The following is a 24,450-nucleotide window of genomic DNA, read 5'->3' on the forward strand; positions in this document are numbered from 1 at the left end:
ACTTGAAAAGCTGGTCATACAATTCAAAGAGGATTTACTTGCTTGTAAACCTCCTCGAAAATCACCTTTGATTTGATTTGGGAGGTAAAGTCAAAACCACTATGAACGTTTTGCAGCAAGGCGTTCAAGCATGCGCATTGGAATTATGTGAGAGATAGAACAGAGGACGAAGAACAGAAATTGCGATGAAGTTCTCTCTCTCGACTAACCTAATTCTCCACACCAGCTGAAGAACAGTCTTGTTCTTTCTCTCAGTTTGCACGTTTGCTCTCTTTTCTGCAGTCTCAGTAATTTGATTTCTTGAACCGTAATTGTGTACAAGTTGTTTTACAAGGGAAGGAAGGTATTTATTTTTATTTTTTCAAACGTTCTTGATTCGTAAATCTGACATGGTCCAATGTGACCAATGTCAGAATCAAGCTTTAGTTTCACAGTGCTTTTTATCATTTTCATGTTCATAACTTTATCGTCCCATCGCAAGGAAATGCGGATCGCTTCCTCACAGTGGACATCTAGCAGCGGTAGAGTGACGCTACCGAGGTGTGTGCGCGTCTAGGTGCAATCATGCAGCCAACTCCACTTCTGACAAAATGAACGAGGTCTTTAACGTGACACAGTGATGACACGGGGACGAGACGTGGATACCGGCTCTGAGTCTGCGTATAAAGTTGACCCATGTCCGAAGATAACATGAAAACAATCTATGAAGTTTCATGGCATGGGGGCAAGGCATTGGAGCGATAGTTATTTGGGGGGGGGGGGGGGGGACAGGGTAAAAAGGAAAAGGAAAAGAAATTATGATCAAATTCTTTCACCCGACTAACCTAATTCCTCCACACCAGCTAAAAAAGGGTGTTGTGCTTTCTGTCAGTTACGCACGCTTGCTCTTATTTTTCGCCCAGTAATTTGATTTCTTAAAAGGCCTGTTCGGGTTGAGGCGAAACTGATTGGAGGTGATCATGAAATGTGTGAGGCTTGAATCAAATTTCAGTCAACAAAAATTACCAGTGAATTAAGTTAACAAGAGGTGTCTGAGCATTGGTTGCAGTCGACGGTGTATAATTTTGAGTTATGTGACGTGACGCTCTCCCCCCCCCCTCTCTCTGTTTGTGTGTGATGCGAATGAGAAATGTACCGTGTGTGTGTGTGTGTGTGTGTGAGTGTGTGTGTGAGTGTTAGTGTGTGTGTGTGTGTGTGTGTGTGTGTGTGTGTGTGTGTGTGTGTGTGTGTGTGTGTGTGTGTGTGTGTCGGTTTGTGTTTCTGTGTAATAATATAAGTGTTAGTGTGTGTTATGTTATAGTGTGTGTGGGTGTTTGTGTGTCACAGAGTGTGTGTGTGTGTGCGAGTGGTTTTTGTTTTAATCTCCTTAGCTCCGTTCATAAGCTTTTGACATCCTGCGTGCGCCTTAGTCTTTTTATATTTGCCGTGTGTATGTCTGACGCTTAATTTGCCTGAGAAAAATGTTGCATTACTTAGTTGTACTTTCGAGCAGCATATATTCTCATACAGAATCCTAATTAAGGCTATTTATCCGAGAGAAAAAATAGGGATATACAATTAATGAGATGAGCAATTGCCAATAACAATTTAACCATCATGAATCGTCGTTATGATGTAACTACGTGACTGACGGCTGACTAATAACTGACGGCCTGATCTGTCTCACCAAACGGTTAACATTCCAAACGTGCGCCTGGATTTGTAACTGATCTTTTTCCAGCAACAGAAAAAAAATCCACAGCGAATTTGGTACACAGCAACACGTCACGGGTGAACTAATGTAATTAGGCTGTGCAAAACACACACACACACACACACACACACACACAACACACACACACACACACACACACACATTAACACTAAAACACACACACACACACACACTGACGCACTCACACTCACACTAACACACACACACACACACACACACACACACACACACACACACACACACACACACACACACTTCAAGCTGGCACACAAAAACATCACACATTATACATAAAGTGTATCCAAAACCATCAACACACCACCACCACGCGTAATCATTCGCAAATCCACTCGGTTCTTATTTGGCTGAACAAACACACACGGCACAACAAGAGGAAGTGACGCAAGCAAGATGTTTTTATTGAGAACTAAGCACAGCAGGAATAGTCCGAGCCAGCAGCCAAACACACACAAACACGTTTTCCTCCGAGGTAAAAGCATTTAGTGCACAAAACATGTGTATTGAACAAATTTCCTTGGAAAAAGATTAAACGTTCCTCCTGAAACGATTATTTCCACAAGCCTGGTCAATAATGACCACTTGTGGTCAGAGAATGCAATACTTAACCGTGCGTAGGATTTTGTTTTTAATATTCATCGGCCCTTCGAGGAGGGGTGTGGGAGGGGGAGGGGGGTGGGGGTCATACCTAGTACCTCTGACCGCTTTCGGATTTTGTAACATTCGTTAATTTTATGTACAATTAACTTATTCAAGGTCAACATCTTGACACTTTAAACAAGAAGTTCCCCCAGCAATAAGAAAGGAAACACTCTGTGGGCCATGGGTCAGATGACCAAACATTGTTGAAACTGAACATTTCTCACGTCAAATTCAACTTTCCAAAGTTAAAGCATGAAAACGGGTTGTTTTTCAATTGTAAAAAGAATGTGTTTTTTAAACCTTTCCATGTACATTTAAAAAAAATAAAGATGAGACAGTTGTTACAGAAATTTAACATGAAAGTAACATGACACCGCCCTACCGGGTATACCCTACAAATAACAAGTATTCTTTCATTGCACAATAAATGTTACGCAGAAAAAGCCCCATTTTTAGAAGAAAAAAAACAGCTTTTGAATAAACACTTCTCTGGCTAATTCAGTTCAGGTCGCAAAGTCTACCCTCTAACAATTCAATGTTGGACTTACCGAACCTTTTCGAAGTAAAATAAGTTAGTGGACCTTTTCAACGTATTGTTCTTGTTTCTTTCAGTGACTGTGTCACTAACCGGCACGGTTGGCCTAGTGGTAAGGCTAGGCGTCCGCCCCGTGATCGGGAGGTCGTGGGTTCGAACCCCGGCCGGGTCATACCTAAGACTTTAAAATTGGCAATCTAGATACTGCTCCGCCTGGCGTCTGGCATTATGGGGTTAGTGCTAGGACTGGTTGGTCCAGTGTCAGAATAATGTGACTGGGTGAGACACGAAGCCTGTGCTGCGACTTCTGTCTTGTGTGTACGTGGCGCACGTTAAATTTCAAAGCAGCACCGCCCTGATATGGCCCTTCGTGTTCGGCTGTGCGTTAAGCAAACAAACAAACAAAAAGACTGTGTCACTCTCTCTCACAGTGAACTGTGTCAGTTAAAGGCACTCCTTCTCGAGAAAACAGTTTCACTGACCGTGTCAGACCTAGTCAAGCTATTAACCCCTTGACTGCCTTAGGACGGGTATACCCGTCCTGCACTTGTGCATTATTTCCATGATTAGATACTAAAAACAGATTCTTGGTTGAATTTCCTTTAAAAATAACATAGGTTTTACTTTCCTACCTACTGCCAGTTTGGAGCTAGAATTTTTTGTGAATTATTACACCCCGAACTCCAATATTCCCTGGCAGTCAGGAAGTTTTGATTGGCAGCGAAAGGGTTAAAGGCTATTTATTTTCTTTCAATGCTGGTTTCCTTTGTAATAGTGAATGGGTTGTGTGTGTATGTATGTGTTTGTGTGTGTGTGTGTGTGTGTGTGTGTGTGTGTGTGTGTGTGTGTGTGTATGTGTGTGTGTGTGTGTGTGTGTGTGTGTGTGCGTGTTTTTTGTTGTTGTTATTGTTGTTTTTGCGAGCGCTTGTGTGTGTAAAGCTATTTCAGAAACGTTATTTTTGTTAGTACTTCTCTCCTTTCAGTGGCTCTGCTAGTTTGTACAATGCGGTGGATTGGAAGCAAGATGGCGTAAGGTGTGAACACAATAAACAAGTATTGTTGTCTCACTGTTGAAGGTTCATGTCACACTTATATCTCTTCTTTTCGAAACAAGTAAGCTGGAAGAACGAATCCTACACAAGCATACCAGTTCCCTTGTTTAAAGCCAGGAAACAATTTCTTTGTTCAGTTCAGGACAACACTGTTTCTCTCTCGCTCTCTCTCTTTGTTGGTGCTTACACACACACACACACACACACACACACACACACACACACACACACACACACACACACACACACACACACACACACACACACACACACACACACACGTGGTACACATACACACACTCAAGATGTTAATAATGACTTCGCTCACTTGACATGAGATAAGCTTCATTTACACAAGTATGCGTTATAATATCAGCAAAGCAGCGTAAAACTAATGACTAGGCAAAGCAAAGGGCAAAACGTTTGCTACAAAGCATACAGGAACTGAGCACATCAATTAAAATAATGAAAGTGATACAGCATGTATATAACATTGTCAACATTCACCAATAATATGCTTAACAATAAACTCAGTCAACTAAACTTGCACGGGCGTGTGCACACACACACACACACGCACACACACACACACACACACACACACACACACACATATATTTACACACACACACACACATACACACACACACACACACACACATACACACACGAACACACACACACACACACACACACACACACACACACACACACACACACACACACACACACACACACACACACACACACACACACACACATTAAAACAAATAACATCCAATGTTCACTATCTTTGAACGTTCGTCAGTGAGTCAACTTTAACCAATAGTATTCAACTCATATCTTACATAAATCAACCGGAAATCGATAAATCAAACACAAAAGAGTTAAATCTGTAGATATCAAAACTGAAATGTTTATGTCATGATCATGAATGTTATTTTAAAAAGCACACTGCTTCAAAACTCGTGTTACTTTCCACTACAAACCGTTCAAAAAGTAAATGGCAAAAGAGAACGGTAAGACAGCTACGTTATGTTCACTACATACATGTATACATACACATCTACAGATTACATAAAAACAAGATCAGAATCTGGTTTTAAGGCAAAAGGAAAACGATGCACTTCTTGAAAAATTGTTCTATGCACATGGAACGTAGCATAATCTTTGTATCACACTTTATAGGAAAATTGCACTTCACTCTTTGAAAGGGAAACATTTTAACAAACGCATACGCCCGCGTGTAACAATATACGAAAGTAAAATACAACTTAAACGTGTTAAAAATTCAATGTGTTTGTCAGTTTCCAAGATTAAACAAAACGGGACACCAAACGCGGATACAACTTCTGGACAAGTTTGGCGTAGAAAGATGGCAACTCAGGTAAAACAGCAAGCTACCAGTGAAATGGAGTGCGCTGTTGGATTTTCTCACACCTACTAGAGAAGATAAAATCGCACTGAGAACGCTACTGACAACACGTGGCATCAGCGACAAAAAAAACCAGACTGCACGCGTGACCTTCCACCGTCCTTCGGTCGTATATGGACAAGCGTCGTCCTGGTGATTTTATCGTCTCTAGCATCTGAATCAATCCAAGCACGCACTGAACTTACAAAAGACAAAGGTGCAAACCGGAAATGCTTACGTGAAAGACGACTGAGCAGTCATCTTGCTATCAAATTTTGGACTTCCTCATATACGTTTCAACAGTATGTGCTTGGAAAATCACCATGGTAGCTTATTCTAAGCTTGAAAAAATCTTTGTATTTGTTTTGAAATTGTACTAGACAGAAATAAGTCTAGCCAATTAACATGATTATGCAATGGAGTGGCCCGGACAGCATGGTTGATCCGTCCATGGATTTAATTCAATAAAATACACAACACAAAGTCTACTATTTTCGTGAAAAAGCTGGCTTAAAGGCATATTAACTCGATGAATATACACGCTAATTGCTTTACCAACAGCTGGAGACAGACTAAATTAAGTTCCCTGCAAAATATTGTGGTCTAGGACCCCTTAAATGTTGAGATATTTGAATTTTCATTTTGATCTGGATCGTCCTATTTATAGATTTGGCAACACATGTAACGTTGATGCAAGGGAGAGAACACCGCGGCTTTGTTGACATCCTCACTTTTTCAGAGGCTAGAACAAGCTGTAATGCATGTATTATGGTCCGCGCATGGTGACGTATCGTCATTATATGGTCTTATGGTGCGTTTGACATCGATTGTGGGCAAACTACACTTTGTAAACACGGGAGCGCGTACATATGCCTTTAACCAAACAGAAAATAGAAAAAAAATCACCCCGTCTATTGCTAATTTGACCTGCACTGTACACACACGAAATATCCTCCACCAGGAAGAGAAGAAAAAAAACGCAGCACGTGCGACACATAAATCCACATCAGTCTCTCTGTCCCTGTCTTCTGGTATGAGTGAAGCACATACATCCACAGTTTGTTTGTTCGTGTCTCAGTTCTGGTATGAGTATTATTAGTTCGGACAAGAAGTCAGGTAATCCAACTACTTTCCACGAAAAGACTGATTTCACCCAGTCATGACACAAGCGCGCAGTGTTCTTTCTCCATTACTCCAACAACCATTTTCAGTCAAAATAAGCTTTTGTCAGCCGTTGTCAGCATCACTGTCCTCAAAAACAACACGTCATGACACATGTATGTATTACGACACGTTACGATACAGTGTTAGCTCTTTCTTCTTGGTCAAATTCAGCACATGGTGTTATGCTTTGCGAGTCCAGTAAAATTATGCACGAACATAGTAAAAGCCAGTAGTTTGCTTAACTTCTGAAACACTTTTTTCTTTTAAATTTGACAACTACAGGTAGTCAGATTGTGTTCTGTTCTTAAATTGTCACGTGGCCTATATTTCAGATTGAAGCCCGTGAAACATACACTGAAGACAAAATCATGCAGATCGTTTAGTATACGCATGTACGATGATACACACATGTTGAATCCAGAAATATGTTTGGTCATTCAGTCACTTAACTGTCTGCACAAATCGCGGCACAGTAAGATTTGTATGCACAACTGGTGTGATGTTCACTACATATCAATGATACATCGCCGAAAACGAAATGCGACAGCACCAAAAGCGAGTCACACTGACGGAGCTTCAATTGTGTAACACTACTAAGTTCTGTCCTCTTGGGTTTCAACACAGTGAGATAGTTATGGGTTTGAAGATGGATGTGACTTGTAATGCCAAAAAATATTAAACCGGTACATTTCGGAAAACAATTCTCGTGGAAAACTTAACTCTGTGAGTGTTTGGCCGGGAGAAACCACCAGCGTCGAATATACTGCAAGGTAAAATTGTGTCTTGTGGTGTATAACCAAATGACACATTTAATGAGATCGTAGACTTTCAGTGTTGCGTTTCATGGTTCCACAATCCATTGCATTGCTGTGCTACAAGTTTGTATGAGTACATCCTCATGATACATGTACGCAAATGAGCACAAGTTGCTTTGCTACAAGTGTCCGACTTCATAATATTATTATGTACTTCAATCAGGCTGGAATTCACTGGCTCTAGATTTTGCCAGTGACTATAACAGTCAATGCGTATCTAACACTTGAATCCGAATCTGCGTTGTATGATATTCCCTTCCACGTGTGTTATTTTCTAATAAATCCTGTTTTTTCAAAAGTCAGTGCGTATCTTACACTTGAATCTGAATTTGTGTTGGATAATAATTATTCCCTTCTACACGTGTTAATTTCCGTTATCCCTTTATGTCAAAAGTGTACCTTATGACGCTGCGTCTTGCATAATCATCAGGATATGCAGCTCCCTGCGTTCTTGGTCGCTTCAGTAGTTGGTCGTGCCCTGGTGCTAATGTAGGTCCGTATTCGAATGTTTTGTTACTGTGTCTTTCAATAGAGGCTGCTACATCGTATTCATACAGATACTTGTTCTGGACAAATACTAAAAGAGTCTCATGCTTTGGTCCAGTGCTGTAGATCATGTTTGTCAATAACGTTCTTGGTTTTTTGGTGTTTTAGTTGGATTTTAATGACTGAGAATGGAGAAGAATGTTTCATTACTGTTCGAATGTGGGTGAGATATTCTTCACTTCTCTGTGATCTTGTCCAGCTGGCGTTTTGCTTGACACACTCATGAAACACACACAATATAAGTACTAATCCAAGAATGTCCGACCGGGGATGAAGCAAAAACAATTCACAGTTGGCCCAAGATTGCTGATATTGGTCAACAGTCATAGTCTTGTTCTCGAAATTGAACCGGCAACAATAATATCCCAGACCTGTTCCAAAATCTGCTGTCATAAATCTCCAGCAACAGACTTGTTCGTCGGCATTAAACCAGTACATATGTACACCAACAGCAGTATACCTCTTCCTTGGCATGATACCAGCACATATTACACAATCCACTTGTATAACCAAAAATGTATCAGTGGTCAGAGGAAGCCATGGTGGAAGTGCCGTCAGAAAGACCAGAGCTTGCACTGCGGGCCCGAGACAAGGGCAGAGACAGACTGTCATGCATGAGGTCACACAGACTGGACACAGAGCCGCTGGGGGCCGGGGGGAAACTGTTGGGAGGGAGGGGCATGGCGATCCCAGTAATTTTCGGCTGCTCGAGCTTCGTGACATGCTCGAAGCAGCAAGGTTGGGAGATGTCCGACTTCTTGGGCGGCTTGTATCTCAGCTTCTTTCTGATGCTCTCCATCCGCTTCTTCTTCTTCTTGCCCTTTTTGCTCAGCATCAACAGCTCGTCGTCGGGGTCGGCCAAGATCTTCTGCATGGAGTTGGCGAACTCCCCAGCGGCCTTGCTGTCGTCGAAGCTGAAGCCGCCCAGCTTCTTGGTGTCGGACGAGAGGCGGAGAGTGTGGAAGTTGGCGTGGGGGCAGGCGTAGCTGGTGAGGTGGCTGACCACGTCCCGCCACAGCTCGAACCCTGTGCCTTTCTCCGCCACCACGATGGACAGTGAGCGTGTCCGGTGGTGCTCCCCAGTGTCCAGCACTAACAGGGGAATACCCGTGGTCACGAACTCCCAGGACTCGCAGCCGCTGGCTGGGATCGAGGACTGGTCACCTACTGGTAGTGGTGGCTCCTTCTCTACTGCAGCCTTGGGCTTGTCTTTGCCTTGGTCCTTCCCCCCTCCTTTCTCTCCCTTCCCCTTCTTGTCCTTGGGGTTCTTTGGGATTGGTTTAGGCGTTGAGGCAGCCGAAGAGGGAGTGGTGTCGTTTGCAGCCGCGGCACCGATGTAGAAGTTTGCGAGGGAGTGGCATACAATGACCTCGGCCTTGTGCGACCTGTAGAACATCTCCACCTGATGGATGTCCTGCGCCGAGACGCCGTCACCCAGGCTGCTGACGGAGATACCGCTGACACTCTCATACGTCCTGCGCAGAGTCCCCGATCCTCCTGTTATCGGTCCACTTACCACGGACCCACCGCTGCTTCGGACGCTCCGAACACTCCGGACACTGCCTTCTACTGTCGGGGCCGGGCTAGAGAAAGCGTCGGACAGCTCCGAAGAACCGTTGGAAAAGGCCGACACCAAGAGGGGCGAGACCCCCCGACGACTACTGCCGTTCCTCATCAGTACGTTGTCGTTGAACAGTTCGCTCGCGCTGTTGCTGTGCAAGGACGAGCTGTAGCGAGGGCTGAGGGCGTCGCTGCTGCTGCTCAGTCGGCCTTCAGTGTTCGTCTTCCTTGACGGTCCGATAAGACTCACGCCGGAGAAGTTGTTCACCCCGCTGTTCCTACTGCTACAGCTGTGCCTGGTGACGGAGTTCCGAACCAAGGTGCCGCTGTTACTGTGTGAACCCTCCGATGAGTCGATGGCTCCCGTAGAGTGGCCGCCGTTCATAGAAGTGTAGGGACCAACACCGTTGGTGGTAGGGGTGGTGGCAGTGGAGGCGATGTCTGACGTGGATAACCCCCCGTTGATGGGAGGAAAAGGGAAGCACTGGGTAACGACAGCAGGGGAGATGGTGATGGAGGGTGGAGGGGAGGAAGGGAGCGTCTCCTTGACAGTCACTGAGCGGCTGTAGGAGGATATGGAACCGTTCCTGCGCAGCGAACCTGGAGCGGCGTACTTGTCAGTGATTTTCCGGACAAATTCATTCGCATCGCCACCCCTACTACTACCACTCCCACTCCCACTGTCACCATTGACGCCGTTACACACGTCACCACCATCGTTTTTCTTAACCACTTTCTTTGGGGAGGAGTACACCAGGGTCTGGCCTGGCTCCAAGGTCACAGAAGTCCTGGATGTCGTGGACTCGCTACGTGTGACAGTGGCATTCCTCCGCGTCACGAGGTCAATGTCAGCGGCGACGGGTTCGGGGAAGTGGTCGGGTAGGGGCAACGATTCGTCATCCTCAAGACTTCGCTGGAAAGCCGAGTCTGGAAGGCCCGGCAGAGAGCCAGAGAATGAGGGCTTGTGATGCTGTTGCGCCAGGTTAGGTGGGCGGTGCTTTGTGATGCTCATGCTTGCTTGCTGGGTGTTGCTGCCGGCTGTGTTAAAGCGGCACAGACAGTCCTTAGTCTTAATGCATTTAGCACGTGCGCTGCGTTCAGGCTTGCGTTTTCTGCGGCACCCCTACTGTGACGATACCCCTTTGCTGCAGTAAAACAGGGGTGGGGTGATATGCAGCATACACGCACAGGTAACAGGATAATTGTCTTTTTCTCCCCCTTCTTGATCTCCCTTTTTGATCACACACACGCTGAGAAAGTCAGTAGGGGATTGTGCTATGGAAAAATGTTGTAATGCGGTAGCATACTCGCACAGGTCAAAAACAAGTTCCTCCCTATCTCTCTCTCACTTTCTCGACCCCTTTGTTTCACACACACACACACACACGCTGCGAGCGCTTGCACTACAGTCACTTTTCCCGTTTCACCTTTTTTTTCCCCACTGGTCTTGTTTTCTCTCGTCAGTGCAGCACAAGGTTACGCGAATAGCTCACACTTTACTCCAATAACCTTTCAGTCACAGATGCCAGACAGACAGGCTGGTCGGTATCACCACCGTCGCTGCCGCAACAGTTAAACAGATTTATTGTGAAAGGTGATGCCGGTAGACGTAAAAGCCGCACAGGTAATGTATTGTGTTGCTCTTCTCTTTCTTCGACGTTTGTGTTTCTTGGAGAGTGACGAATTTGTCTGACACTGAAGAGTTTCTCAGTTCCCAAGAATCGTGATGATAATATCGTGGGGTGTGTTCTGTACTGCCGTATATACAATTAGTTCGAGTCACTGAAGTTTAGTCAACGCTGACTAATCTTGCACTCCAAGTTTCTGCGTTTGTTTAAACACGAGGTTACACGCGTTCGGGCTTTACCTGAAGCAACTGATTGTGAAATGTTTGTTTTTTCTCTGAATCATGAACTTGAGGCACTAGTATGGCGTCATCACATCACTAATGGAGGGCAAAAAAGACACAAGGTTACACTCAGTAATCCAAGGCGAACGAAATGTCAAGTTCAGAACAGTTACTGTCATGGGCAGTGTCTGTCCTGCAAGTTTGCTGAACTTGATCCGATGAAATTCTTCGTAGAATCCACGCAGTAAATGTTGAATTGCTATGCGATTGTAGCAGCAATAATGCCCGGGCGGTCCCGTTGTTAACTGGTGAACTGTAGGACAGTCATCAGTGAAAAGCAGTTCAATTTGAGGTCACTCAGTTGTGTGAGTTTTTTCTCACTTCACTTTAAAAGAAGCCACAGTGTCTTTGTTGAAAACACGCCCGTATACATAAAAACCACAGGCTGTCAAATCATTAAAATATCAGCAACCCCAGAAGGACCTCGTTCCTACTTGGCACACTTCCGGTGTTAGAAGGTCAGCTTTAGACGACTAAAAGGTGGCACCGGACGACGATGAAAGAGCAGACACCAGCGCATGATTGCCAACTTCCGTTGAAGGGAGGTCGTCTCTTGACGCTGTTTTTGCTGCTGCTGACACTGCTTCTGCTCCCAGTCAACTGCAACAATACACAAACACACAGCCATGAACCAAAGGTGACAGCAAAAACTGAGGTTACGGTAATTTGATGCAGAAGTGCTTCAAATGAGGATCCCTAATTTGCACGCCTCGTCAGATTCAATTTGCTCTCTCGGAGGGGCTGTCTGGTGCGTTGTGCGTGCTATGTCATATTTCAAAGGGCTAAAATAGTAACACGCCAAACAAAACCTTGAAATCTTAGACTTTATCCGAGGATGGGGACGGGAAGAGAGGATTTCAGACTTCCAGTTGAGCTTACTTTTTTCCTCCAACTAGAAAGTAATTTGGGCGTGTTCTTGCATTGTTCTGTTTTGTTTTTCTTCCCGAGTCCCATACGTAAAATAAGAACTTTAGAGCTCTAGACAGTGCTTTTCCTTTTCTCTTGGAAAAAAAAGGACTTTTTAATTTATGTCGAACTAGAAGAAAAAAATATAGTTTTTGCAATATTAATTTAAAACAAATATAAATTGATTAAATCAACATGGCACACTGAAAGATGATTCCCTGATTTACACAATGAAAAATGCATTCCTGTCGCGTCTCGTCATTTCCCACAGGAAACTTAACGAAACTACGCCCTGAATAATATTATTGTACACTTACACCAAATAATTATTTATACAGAACAAATATAATGAGACAGTCACACTGCAAACTAAAAGGGCTGACACGACTGAACGGCTACGGTCCAAATTGCTTGTTGTGCCAAGGACAACTGATTCACGTACTCCTTTACAAAACGATGGTCATTAGTATTGATCGGATGGCACACAAGCTAGTAACACACTGCAATCTGTATATAGTACATCTGTATGCGATATTGTTATGGCCACTGTTAGGATGTGATTTTTCACACCTGTGTACAAGTATGACAAAGTCGACTCTAGTATAATGACCAATGCTACATTAAAGGAGGAAGATCGAGGGGTATGCTGCTACCGATGATGATGCCTGCGAGACAGCAGGAAGATATAGTGGAGGAGAGGAAGACTGTAGGAAAAGCAACAACAGCTGCAGAGGGAATATGGTACTGCTGCTGATGCTGCTAATGTTGTTGATGTAAATGGCGAGGAGGAGGTTCTTAAAGGCACAGTAAGCCTCCCGTAAACCATCACAGAGCTCCCCGAGCGTCTACATACAGAACAAGCATACTTCCATTTAAACGCTCACCGAACGGGAACATCCTGGCTGCTTTCTGTCGAGCGTGAGAAATTTTCAAAGAATTTATTTTCGTGGACTTGGCCCTTTACAACAATGGCGCCTCGTTTTGGTGCTGGACGATGAATATCCCGGAAATCACGCCCGGACAGTAAGCCTCCCGTAAACCATCACAGATACTGTCAGGCTTTTACACACAGTACAAACACCCTTCCATTTGAACGCTCACCAAACGGGAACATCCTAGGTGCCCTACGTAAAGAGCGAGCAATTTTTAAAGAATTAATTTTGAGGATTGTCTCGAACACTTTTTGGACCCATCCTGAACTCAGGTCAAAAATGAGTTACTTCCCTTAAACTGGCGATAGCCGTGGATCGATGATAATCAGAATGTTTTTGGACCGTGGTGCGTTTTTGCGCTAGACCTAACTTTTAAAATCTAAATAATAAATTGACAGCGTGTTTTCATCAAGACAAGATCAGTGCAATTCGAAGTTGTGAAAGTTTGAAAAAAGAAAAGCCCGGAAGCAGGGTCACGTAAGGGTCGTAGCAGACGACGGTTTATGCGCCATATCGCCGTTCCTCTCAACAGTCAAAAGCCATCGCTAGAGTTCTTGTGAACCACAGCCGTTTGTTTCGTGCATAAAAACGTGCTATTGTAGATAAGCTCACATCGAGTCGCATTCAAATGACTAACTGACGACTACATTGTGAAAAAGGGAAACTGGATCACACGGGTTCACGATGGCTCAGGGGTAAGATAAACCACGCAAAAATAAATTCTTTGAAAATTGTTCGCTCTTTACGGAGGGCACCAAGGATGTTCTCAATCGGTGAGTGTTTAAATGAAAGGGTGTTTGTACTGTGTGTAAAAGCCTGACCGTATCTGTGATGGTTTACGGGAGGCTTACTGTGCCTTTAAATATTCTGGCTATTTTGATGATGATGATGATGATGATGATGATGATGATGATGATGATGATGATGATGATGATAACAATGATGACAATGATGACAATGATGATGATGAGGTGGAGGAAGTGGAAAAAGAGGAGGATGGGGAGAAGAATAAGAGAAAGAAGAAAAAAGAAGAAAAATATGTCGCTGTTACTGTTGGGGTTATTATGTTTAATATAAACAACGACGACGAGGAGGAAAGAGGAAGAACATAAGAGAGACGCTGACGACGCAGTTACAGAAAAAAAGAGTTAATATGACTTATACTGAGACCCTGCTTCCCCACATGCAAGCAATTAGCATATATGCAACACATCCTGTCACGCATTTTAAAACAGATTAATTCTTTTGTACTTTAAGACTTCTTGGAAAAGCTCGGAGGCTCTAAAACGCACACCTCGACACCACAATCCATCAGAAAACTTTTTTTTTTAATTGAAATAACAAAAATGCTCTTCCACGCGTTAATCATTTCAACGACCAACCCTGTGCCCCCCTATGCCCATTCACTGGCAGCCAAGCCAACTGCAAACTGACGTAACCCGGTGCATGTAGTCTTCCCTCCCTCCACGTCACTCCTAGTTTGTAACAAACTTCACTGAGCAAGACAGGATTTGCAAGCGTGGGTTGAAAAGAAGAAGACCACGAAAACACACGAGTGAACTTGTTAAGGGGCTTGCTCTGCGCGCTCGTTCTCGAATGCATTGCAAAGTCAACAATTTCAAGACACAGTCCTTCGCGTGACTGAAAGGACGACGAATCGCTCACTTTCTCAGATCCGCCCAGACTGTTATACGGAATAAGACCCCACGGACACATACAACAAACAAGTATCAGCCTGGGGGCTATCTGTGCAGAGAGAATGGTATTTGTATGCATGTCGATTTGCAAAATAAATTAATTTAAAAAAAAATCCACTCAGCACATAAAGCATCACGGCAGCCGATGTTTGGTATATATATATATTATATAAGTTCAGCGATGTAAAATCCATCGTCCGCGTACAACAAAACACACATCAAGATATATTATATAATATATATCCAAGTGCAAGGATGGTCTTTTCCAATGTTAAAACAAGTCGCGTAAGGCGAAAATACAATATTTAGTCAAGTAGCTGTCGAACTCACAGAATGAAACTGAACGCAATGCCATTTTTCAGCAAGACCGTATACTCGTAGCATCGTCAGTCCACCGCTCATGGCAAAGGCAGTGAAATTGACAAGAAGAGCGGGGTAGTAGTTGCGCTAAGAAGGATAGCACGCTTTTCTGTACCTCTCTTTGTTTTAACTTTCTGAGCGTGTTTTTAATCCAAACATATCATATCTATATGTTTTTGGAATCAGGAACCGACAAGGAATAAGATGAAAGTGTTTTTAAATTGATTTCGACAATTTAATTTTGATAATAATTTTTATATATTTAATTTTCAGAGCTTGTTTTTAATCCAAATATAACATATTTATATGTTTTTGGAATCAGCAAATGATGGAGAATAAGATAAACGTAAATTTGGATCGTTTTATAAATTTTTATTTTTTTTTACAATTTTCAGATTTTTAATGACTAAAGTCATTAATTAATTTTTAAGCCACCAAGCTGAAATGCAATACCGAAGTCCGGGCTTCGTCGAAGATTACTTGACCAAAATTTCAACCAATTTGGTTGAAAAATGAGGGCGTGACAGTGCCGCCTCAACTTTCACGAAAAGCCGGATATGACGTCATCAAAGACATTCATCAAAAAAATGAAAAAAACGTATGGGGATTTCATACCCAGGAACTCTCATGTCAAATTTGATAAAGATCGGTCCAGTAGTTTAGTCTGAATCGCTCTACACACACACACACACACACACACACACACGCACAGACACACATACACCACGACCCTCGTTTCGATTCCCCCTCGATGTTAAAATATTTAGTCAAAACTTGACTAAATATAACCAGGACAGATCTCAGATAGTCAGCCGAAGCGTTTTACGTTTACACGAGAAGGACTGTGCCTTGTAAGAAGCTTACACTTCTCACTGTAACGTTCGCTCGGTGTTCAAGAATGAAACACGAATATGTTCAGGTAGCACCTTTTTGTGTTGAACTGCGAGTTGTTTGAAGAATGTTGGTGGAGCAGAAGATGCAAGGAGAAAGGAGAAGATATAAAAACAACTCGCGTAAGGCGAAATTACTACATTTAGTCAAGCTGTGGAACTCACAGAATGAAACTGAACGCACTGCATTTTTTCACAATGACCGTAGTCCGCCGCTAGTGCAAAAGGCAGTGAAAGTGATGAGCCTGTTCAGCGCGGTAGCGGTTGCGCTGTGCTGCATAGCACGCTTTACTGTACCTCTCTTCGTTTTAACTTTCTGAGCGTGTTTTTAATCCAAACATATCATATATATATGTTTTTGGAATCAGGAACCGACAAGGAATAAGATGATATTGTTTTTAAATCGATTTCGGAAATTTAATTTTAATCATCATTTTTATATTTTTAAATTTCAGAGCTTGTTTTTAATCCGAATATAACATATTAATATGTTTTTTGAAATCAGAATATGATGAAGAATAAAATAAAAGTAAGTTTGGATCGTTTTATACAAAAATAATTTTAATTACAATTTTCAGATTTTTAATGACCAAAGTCATTAATTAATTTTTAAGCCTCCATGCTGAAATGCAATACCGAAGTCCGGCCTTCGTCGAAGATTGCTTGGCCAAAATTTCAATCAATTAGATTGAAAAATGAAGGTGTGACAGTGCCGCCTCAACTTTTACAAAAAGCCGGATATGACGTCATAAAAGACATTTATCGAAAAAAATGAAATCAAAACTTGACTAAATGTAAAAAACGTCTGGGGATTTCATACCCAGGAACTCTCATGTAAAATTTCATAAAGATCGGTCCAGTAGTTTAGTCTGAATCGCTCTACACACACACACGCACAGACACACGCACAGACGCACAGACGCACAGACACACGCACAGACACACACACACACACACACACACACACACACACTACACCACGACCCTCGTCTCGATTCCCCCTCTATGTTAAAACATTTAGTCAAAACTTGACTAAATGTAAAAAGAAGGAGAGAAAATCTTTTAGGAAAGAGTACGTAAGAAGATGTGTGTGTGTGTGTGTGTGTGTGTGTGTGTGTGTGTGTGTGTGTGTGTGTGTGTGTGTGTGTCTCTCTCTCTCTCTCTCTCTCTCTCTCTCTCTCTCTCTCTCTCTCTCTCTCTCTCTCTCTCTCTCTCTCTCTACTTGATGGTACTGTACATTTGAAGTTCTTGCATTTAGGTATATAAGAAAGTGCGACTGTCTCTGTTCGCAATTTTCTACTGTAGAATCTTTCCTTCTCCTGGTCACTTTGGCTGCTGAAATCTAACAGAGCATTAACAACCAGAAAAATCACTGCCCATGAATGTTTGATCTTCAAGACTTTCGTGTTGACGCGCTGGTGGTCAATAATGTCACGATAGGTTAATTGCCTGTCAGTCTAGCTATTGATACCGTACATGGCATTAAAAAAAAACCCATGTAGGTTCACCTCCCGGGCCAATGCTGTGTTTGAGAGTGGCACTTTGACGTGCCGGTGTAACACCCCGATCTGACCCTCACCTGGAAGGGGCCCCCGGGGGCACAAAGATCAAACTCATATCTTTTGTATTCCTCAGTCAACTGAAGTTTTAAGCATAGTCTCTTCGTGTACATTTCTTTTCCTTTTAAACATTTTTTCCGGACCTCAGTCAACCCAAACTTTCACGCGCACACTCTCCGAGTATATGTTTTACGTCGGTCGGAGTAACTCTGTTTTCAACCTGTTATTTTACAATCCGAAGTCAACTCACATTATATATATGTTTGAAACATACACTTCTAATGTACATTTCTTTTCCATCGCGTATCGGTCAAAGTAACTTTTCCCGTCGAACTCTCTTTTTTCAAGCCTCAGTCATAACTCTTACTTCTTCGTGTAATTTCCTCCTCGATCAGAGTAAGCTGTTTTCAAACTGACAATTTTGAAACCTCGGTCAAAGCCTACTTCAAATATAGACTCATTATAAGCCTAGCATACAATACAGTACGCACTGTGTGTCGTGGCATGGTTGACAAAACAAATCGCACATGACATTTTGCCCTCGGTCAAATCCAAGAGACACAAGCTGTCGACACAGAAATCTCTTCCACACACTCGGACATCCACACACCATACAGACGCGTAGGAAGGTACTCAGGAAGTCTGGACAACGTGGGAGGGGAGGAGGGTATGGAGGGGGATCCACTGACCCCTGATTGAATCTACCTATAATGCAAATAGCAATAATGTAAGCAGACTTTTTCCAAGTTGTTACTCCGGTGAATTTTGCTCTGATAAGGCACATTTGCGCTGAAATGTAGGTAAACTCATTATACATGTTTGCAGTTGTCGTCAATTTGGATTTGTAGAACTAATGAATGCCAGTGGTCAAGTCTTCAGCAGATTGTGTATCCAGACCTGGTCAGCATTGAATTAGATAGGACCTTGCACAAAAATAGTCTTGCTTTCACGTCAAAAGGGAGGAATGACCGAGGGATAATATGATGTGCAAAAAAACCCTATATGGCCTAACAATAACTACCAGGACCCCCCCCCTCCCCCCCCCCCCCCGGGTTCCTTTGCCACTACCATGCATAGAACAGCATCCCCCGGTGAATCAGCCACAAACCTATCACTTTGTTGTCTGTTCAACTTTGTACACTCGAGACAAGAATCGAAGAGGATTTAGAAATCCCTCCGTGCGCAGTCTCATCATGTTCCACGTCATTTCGCGCCCTGTATCGATTTTTTCATGTTCGCTTTTTCATTCAAGCCAGCTACAGTCTGTCACGTTATACTGAAAGTTGCTGATGCGACAAGAAGTGAAAGTCAGGGCTGACGCTTGAAAAGGAGAAGGGATGGGGTGTAAAGTGAAGGTTGCAAGAGAACATTCAGTACTTTGGACATGTTGGGGCGATTGTGACAGGGGAGGCTACCGCTCCTTTCACAGCAGACTCTGCACCCGAGTTGTTGGCCTTTAAGTCAACACCGGTGGATTGTGGAATTCTGTTTGTGATGGGGTCTGGTGGTTTCCGATTGTCTGTATGTTCATGGAAACCTTCGGGTTTGCATAACAGTTTTTATAGGGCTAAGAAATTGGCCCTAACATTTTCAATCCTGTTTGATTGCACTTCGCCTCCCGAGGTGATCGTAGTGTTACGGCACTCGGTTACATTTTAAACGCTGCTTATACTTAAGAGAGACTGCATGAAGAGGAAAAAACGAAGTGGAGAGAGAGAGGGAGAGAGAGATATAGTGGGAGAGAGTGAGGGAGAGAGAGAGAGAGGGGGGGAGAGAGAGGGGGGAGGGAGAGCGAGAAAATGCATATGGATGATGCATTGGGAAAACTGCGACGTTGTTCCGCCAAAATTAATGATCGATCATTTATCCCTCGAGACTTGCCAGAGCAAAATCCCTTGCTGAGTAAAAAGCTTGGCCAAGTCACAGAATCAAAGTACATGTAAAAGCGTACTGCGGGGGAGGGGGGGATAAGCAGTTAGCTATTGCGCATTTCAACATCTAAAATCTACATGTATTAATGAATGATTGGTTCCGTGTTAACAACACACGCGGGCACACACTTTGTGACATCTCTCTCTCTCTCTCTCTCTCTCTCTCTCTCTCTCTCTCTCTCTCTCTCTCTCTCTCTCTCTCTCTCTCTCTCTCTCTCTCTCTCTCTCTCTCTCTCTCTCTCTCTCTTTTCCATTTCTCTCTCTTCCCATCTCTCTCTCTCTCTCTGTCTCTCTCTCTCTGTCTCCCTCTCTCTCTGTCTCTCTCTGTGTGTGTGTGTGTCTCTCTCTCTCTCTCTCTCACTCTCCCTCCACTTCGTTTTCACCTCTTTAGTCTCTCAGTCTCAGGTATAAGTCTGCTGAGCTTTACATTCATCGCATAGTCTTGCTTTAAGGTAACAGCTGCAACCGCCAAAAACTCATCCTCTGTCTGTCTCCTGTCTTTCTGTCTATATTATCTGTCTGTCTGTCTGTCTGTCTGTCTGTCTGTCTGTCTGTCTGTCTGTCTGTCTGTCTCTCTCTCTCTCTCTCAACACATGCTCACCACACCCACCCACCCACCCACACACACCCACACACACACACACTCTCATTCTTTATCTCTCTTTCTGTCTCAGTCTCTCTCTCTAACACGCATGCGCATACCGACACACATACACACACACAGAGGCAGTCTCTCTCTCTCTCTCTCTCTCTCTCTCTCTCTCTCTCTCTAAAACGCACGAACACACACACACACACACACACACACAAACACACACACGACAGAGGCAAACACGCACACTCGCACCTATCAGGAAAAAGATTTCTGACATTACTGCACTTTGCGAGAGTAGAATATCAATATTCAGGAAAGCACTTCCACTTTGTATAGAGGACAGTAGTACAACTGAGGAGAAAACCGCTTCTAAATCCCTTGCAAGTTAATTTGCTCCTTCCTAGAACACAGTAGCAGTCGGAAACTGGCACCTGAGCTGTCGCAAGCACCCCACCCCACCACTCAATACGTACCATACCCACTTCCTCCTAAATATCCGGGGGCAGACTAATGAATATACGCCTGCGCCGATACGGTTTATTCAAGGGTGTTAGCTATCTTGACATGGCTGTTAAACTATGTCACACTATCGAAATATATGCAGTCGTTACATCGATGTCCATTTAATTTCCGTTCTGTTTTACACAGTTCCACAGTGTTCTCATGCTTAAACAAGCGTTGGCGTTGTGCCTGTCCCGTCTTGTTAGATGGGGCCTACGAAGGAAGGCTTTGTGTCTATAAGTGTGTGTGTGTGTGTGTGTGTGTGTGTGTGTGTGTGTGTGTGTGTGTGTGTGTATGTGTGTTTGTATGAGTGTGTTAGTGTGTATGTGTGTTTGCGTGTGAGTGTGTGTGTGTGAATGTGTGTGTTTGTGTGTGTGTTTGTGTGCGTGTGTGTGTGTGTGTGGTTTTTGTGTGTGTGTATGAATGTGTGTGTGTGTGTTTGTGTGTATGTGTTTGTGTGTGTTAGTGTGTTGTGTGTGTGTTAATGTGTGTGAGTTTGTTAGTGTGTGTGTGTGTGTTAGTGTGTGTGTGTTGGGGGGGGGGGGGTTCTGTCTGCCTGTGTGTGTTTTTTGTCTGCCACGGCCTGTGTGTTCACGTGTATGTGTATACGCATGTGTACTGGCATGTATATGTATATATACATGCGTAGTGCACATGATGTGCGCGTTGTGTCTATGTATGTCTGTTAATCTGCATGAATATTGCCTGGCTTGTCTGAACTGTTTCGAACTTTTCAATCCAAACAAAAACAAAACTCCTATCCCTACTCCCCCCCAACAAACAAGCACATTCCTTCAAAAACACCGACAACTTGCACAGTAGTTCTACTTTGTTCAGCTGCACGATGAAAAGAAGGAACAAGCCTCTAACCGTTTAAAGCCATTACATTATGCAGTGCGCGGGGGTCCCAGCTCCCTGTCCGCTCTTTACAATGGAGTGTTTCACTACCGTGCAGCATTTAAAGACAGGTATTTTGCCTTTCAAATGTGCTGCAACGGGCTACACACAGTAACACAGCCCGCCCTAAAACGGAGGTTACTTTTTATTTGTGGGTCTTTTATAATTTGGAAGAATCGAAAAGGAAGGGGCTGGGAGGGAGGGGTTATTATTGAGGATGGGGGGGTGGAGATTGAGGTTGGGGGAGGGGTATGGGTGGTGATGGGGGGTGGAGGGAGATGTGTGCTAAGATTTGCGGTGAACTCTATCTACCCTGACATGAAAAGAGGTGAGTTTGTTAACCATTGCAACTCGTGCATATAATGCCGCCCCCGCCCCCTCCACAAACCAAAGGTGTAAAGGGCGTGGGGGGGGGGGGGGGGATCATACACATTACAAAAACGTACAAAAAAAAGGTTTGACCAAAATGTCGAGTATAGAACCACACCTTTTCTCGAATCGGAATACAGAAGGCGACACACACCAAACATACAAAAAGAAAGAGTTATGTGCATACAACGCTACTTTTCCCCAAACAGATAGGGCCTACTACTCCACAATGCCGCGACACACTATCATTTTAGACAGCTAGCTAGTCTGTACTGAACTGACATGTCTGCATCAAAATTCCACAAAAATGGGGACGAGTCCGAAGACAAAAGGCGACACACACTAAATATACAAACAGAAAGAGTTTTGTGCATACAGCGCTACTTTTTATCAATAAGTAAGACAGAAAAGACACACTGAATACGACTGCACAATGCCGAAGACATTTTCATTTTAGACAGCTAGCCTCCACTGAACTGACATGTCTGCATAACAAAATTCCACAAAAAGACTAATTGAATTTGAAGGCCATTATGCAGACACTGAGGCCACAATCGTCTTATTCAATTTGAAGGCTATAATTATAAAGGCACGCGTCATAAAATATCACGCCAGAGAGACCTGCAACAGAAAAGCGAAACTGTGGACGGGGAACGCGAAAAAACAAACCCGAGAGACAGAAATATGCTAAGTACACTCCGAGGTCGCACATAAGCCTTTCACCCTTCTCAGTAAAAAGGAGGAAAGTGTACGTTTGGTTGTATTTTTTTTTTAGATGGAGGGAAGTGAAAGAAAGAGATAAGAGAACACCGTAAGTTAAAATGAGCTTAAAGGTGGTCGTCTACATTTTTGCTTTTTTTCAATAATCTTATGGTTAGATTTCGCTAAAAAGTTATGTCAGATGATGAATGAACCATGGGGAAAAAAGTTATAGAAAAAAAAATATATGTAAAAAAAGATTTTATTTTTGGGTAGCGTGACTCACGCTTTCAATATTTTGTTTTCTGTTTGCTGAGAACATGTGCTTTGCCTAAAAATACTGACCAATCAAATTCATGTCACTATGCTTGTAGCCACGCCCAAACAAGTGCAGCAACAGTTTGACACTGGAGCGCTGTCCACGCTTTTTTTTTTAAACGCACGAAATGCACGGGATTTGAGAGGAGTTTTGCGCTTGGCATTTTCCAAATAAGGATATCCTACTATGAGTACTACGCTGGAATACTACAATGAATTTTCAAACGGCTACACTGGCTTCGTCTTTCCTGATCGAAAGGGGGTGTATTGTTGATATTTGTAGATAATAGACTCTGCATTTTAATGGTCAAATGGCGATTTCGGTATAAAAATGTAGACAAGGACCTTTAAGAATGCACTGGTGCAAGAAAGGATAGAAGTTGTTTGTTCATTTCAATGCTTCTCGTTCTTTCAGATGCCAGGCGCCTGGTGCCGCATATAACTCTCACTTCAGCACCGCTTTGTTGTCTATTTTTATATCGCTTACTTCCCTTTGTTTACGAATACGAATACGAATACGAATACTTTATTATCTCGTACAGAGAAATTTCAGTGTGGTGCACATTAAAAGACAAAACAAATAATAAGACAACAGATAAAAATACCATACGAAGCATACTACACTCGCGCACGCATATGTACACTAACAGTGTCAGTGGCACTAATACCTAACCTGGTTGTGCTTTTTGAAATGCATTACCGTCCTTCTAGCACTTATTATGGATCCAATTATCTCACACAGATGTGTACAAGATGTGACTATTCTCATAAAAACGTGTAATCACTCAGACGTATGAATAATTCAAAGACTTCACCACCTGCATCGAAAATCATATTTAAAACACTTCAGCACAGCCCCTCTCGACTGCAAAGACCGAACTTAAAATCAAGCCATTACAAAACAACACATCCTGCTTTAACACCGTACGTATAAGATTTCCAATGTTTGTAAATGGTTAGATACGCGCACTTGGCTGCAACGATCCGCGAAACTAAACTTATGAGCCTGCTGCACTTTTCGTACTTTCGAGTTTATATAATACTTCCTTTTACTTATAAGTCTGCCACGCGATATGTGACCGGATTCAGTACAACTGAGTGACATTGTAAGACTTGATTGTACTTTTAAGTCTGCCACGCGATATCGGACCGGATTCAGTACAACTGAGTAAAATTTCAATACTGCATTGTATTTTTAAGTCTGCCACGCGATATTGTGACCGGATTCAGGACAACTGAGTGAAATTTCAATACTCTATTGTACTCAGTTTAAGTCTGCCACGCGAGACTGTGACCGGATTCAGTACAACTGACGGAGTAAACAGAAATCGGCCATGCCAGCGACTGACTCAATGGACACTTGTGAATCTAATTCTGGTTGTGTGTAAGAGCTGTCGTCAAGCCATGTAATTAAAGTTCAATTAGAT

The 24,450-nt window shown here is 43.2% G+C and overlaps 1 protein-coding gene and 1 long non-coding RNA gene across 6 annotated transcripts in view; both read right to left on the bottom strand.

The window, feature by feature from the left end:
* The window catches only part of LOC138962373 (uncharacterized), a 29,986-nt gene extending 6,357 nt beyond the window's left edge, over positions 1–23,629 (bottom strand). The window contains exon 1 of the long non-coding RNA XR_011454494.1: positions 23,525–23,629. This is a non-coding gene — a long non-coding RNA (uncharacterized lncRNA). The remainder of the gene's footprint in view (positions 1–23,524) is intronic.
* The window catches only part of LOC138962358 (uncharacterized), a 73,691-nt gene continuing 51,353 nt past the window's right edge, over positions 2,113–24,450 (bottom strand). For all 5 annotated transcript variants that reach the window (XM_070334151.1, XM_070334152.1, XM_070334150.1 and 2 more), the window contains one exon: positions 2,113–11,969. In XM_070334151.1, the coding sequence (XP_070190252.1) occupies positions 8,421–10,472 (2,052 nt within the window). In that variant the 5' untranslated portion in view covers positions 10,473–11,969 and the 3' untranslated portion in view covers positions 2,113–8,420. The remainder of the gene's footprint in view (positions 11,970–24,450) is intronic.

The sequence above is a fragment of the Littorina saxatilis genome, linkage group LG3 (assembly GCF_037325665.1).
Source record: "Littorina saxatilis isolate snail1 linkage group LG3, US_GU_Lsax_2.0, whole genome shotgun sequence".
Lineage (NCBI taxonomy): Eukaryota > Metazoa > Mollusca > Gastropoda > Littorinimorpha > Littorinidae > Littorina > Littorina saxatilis.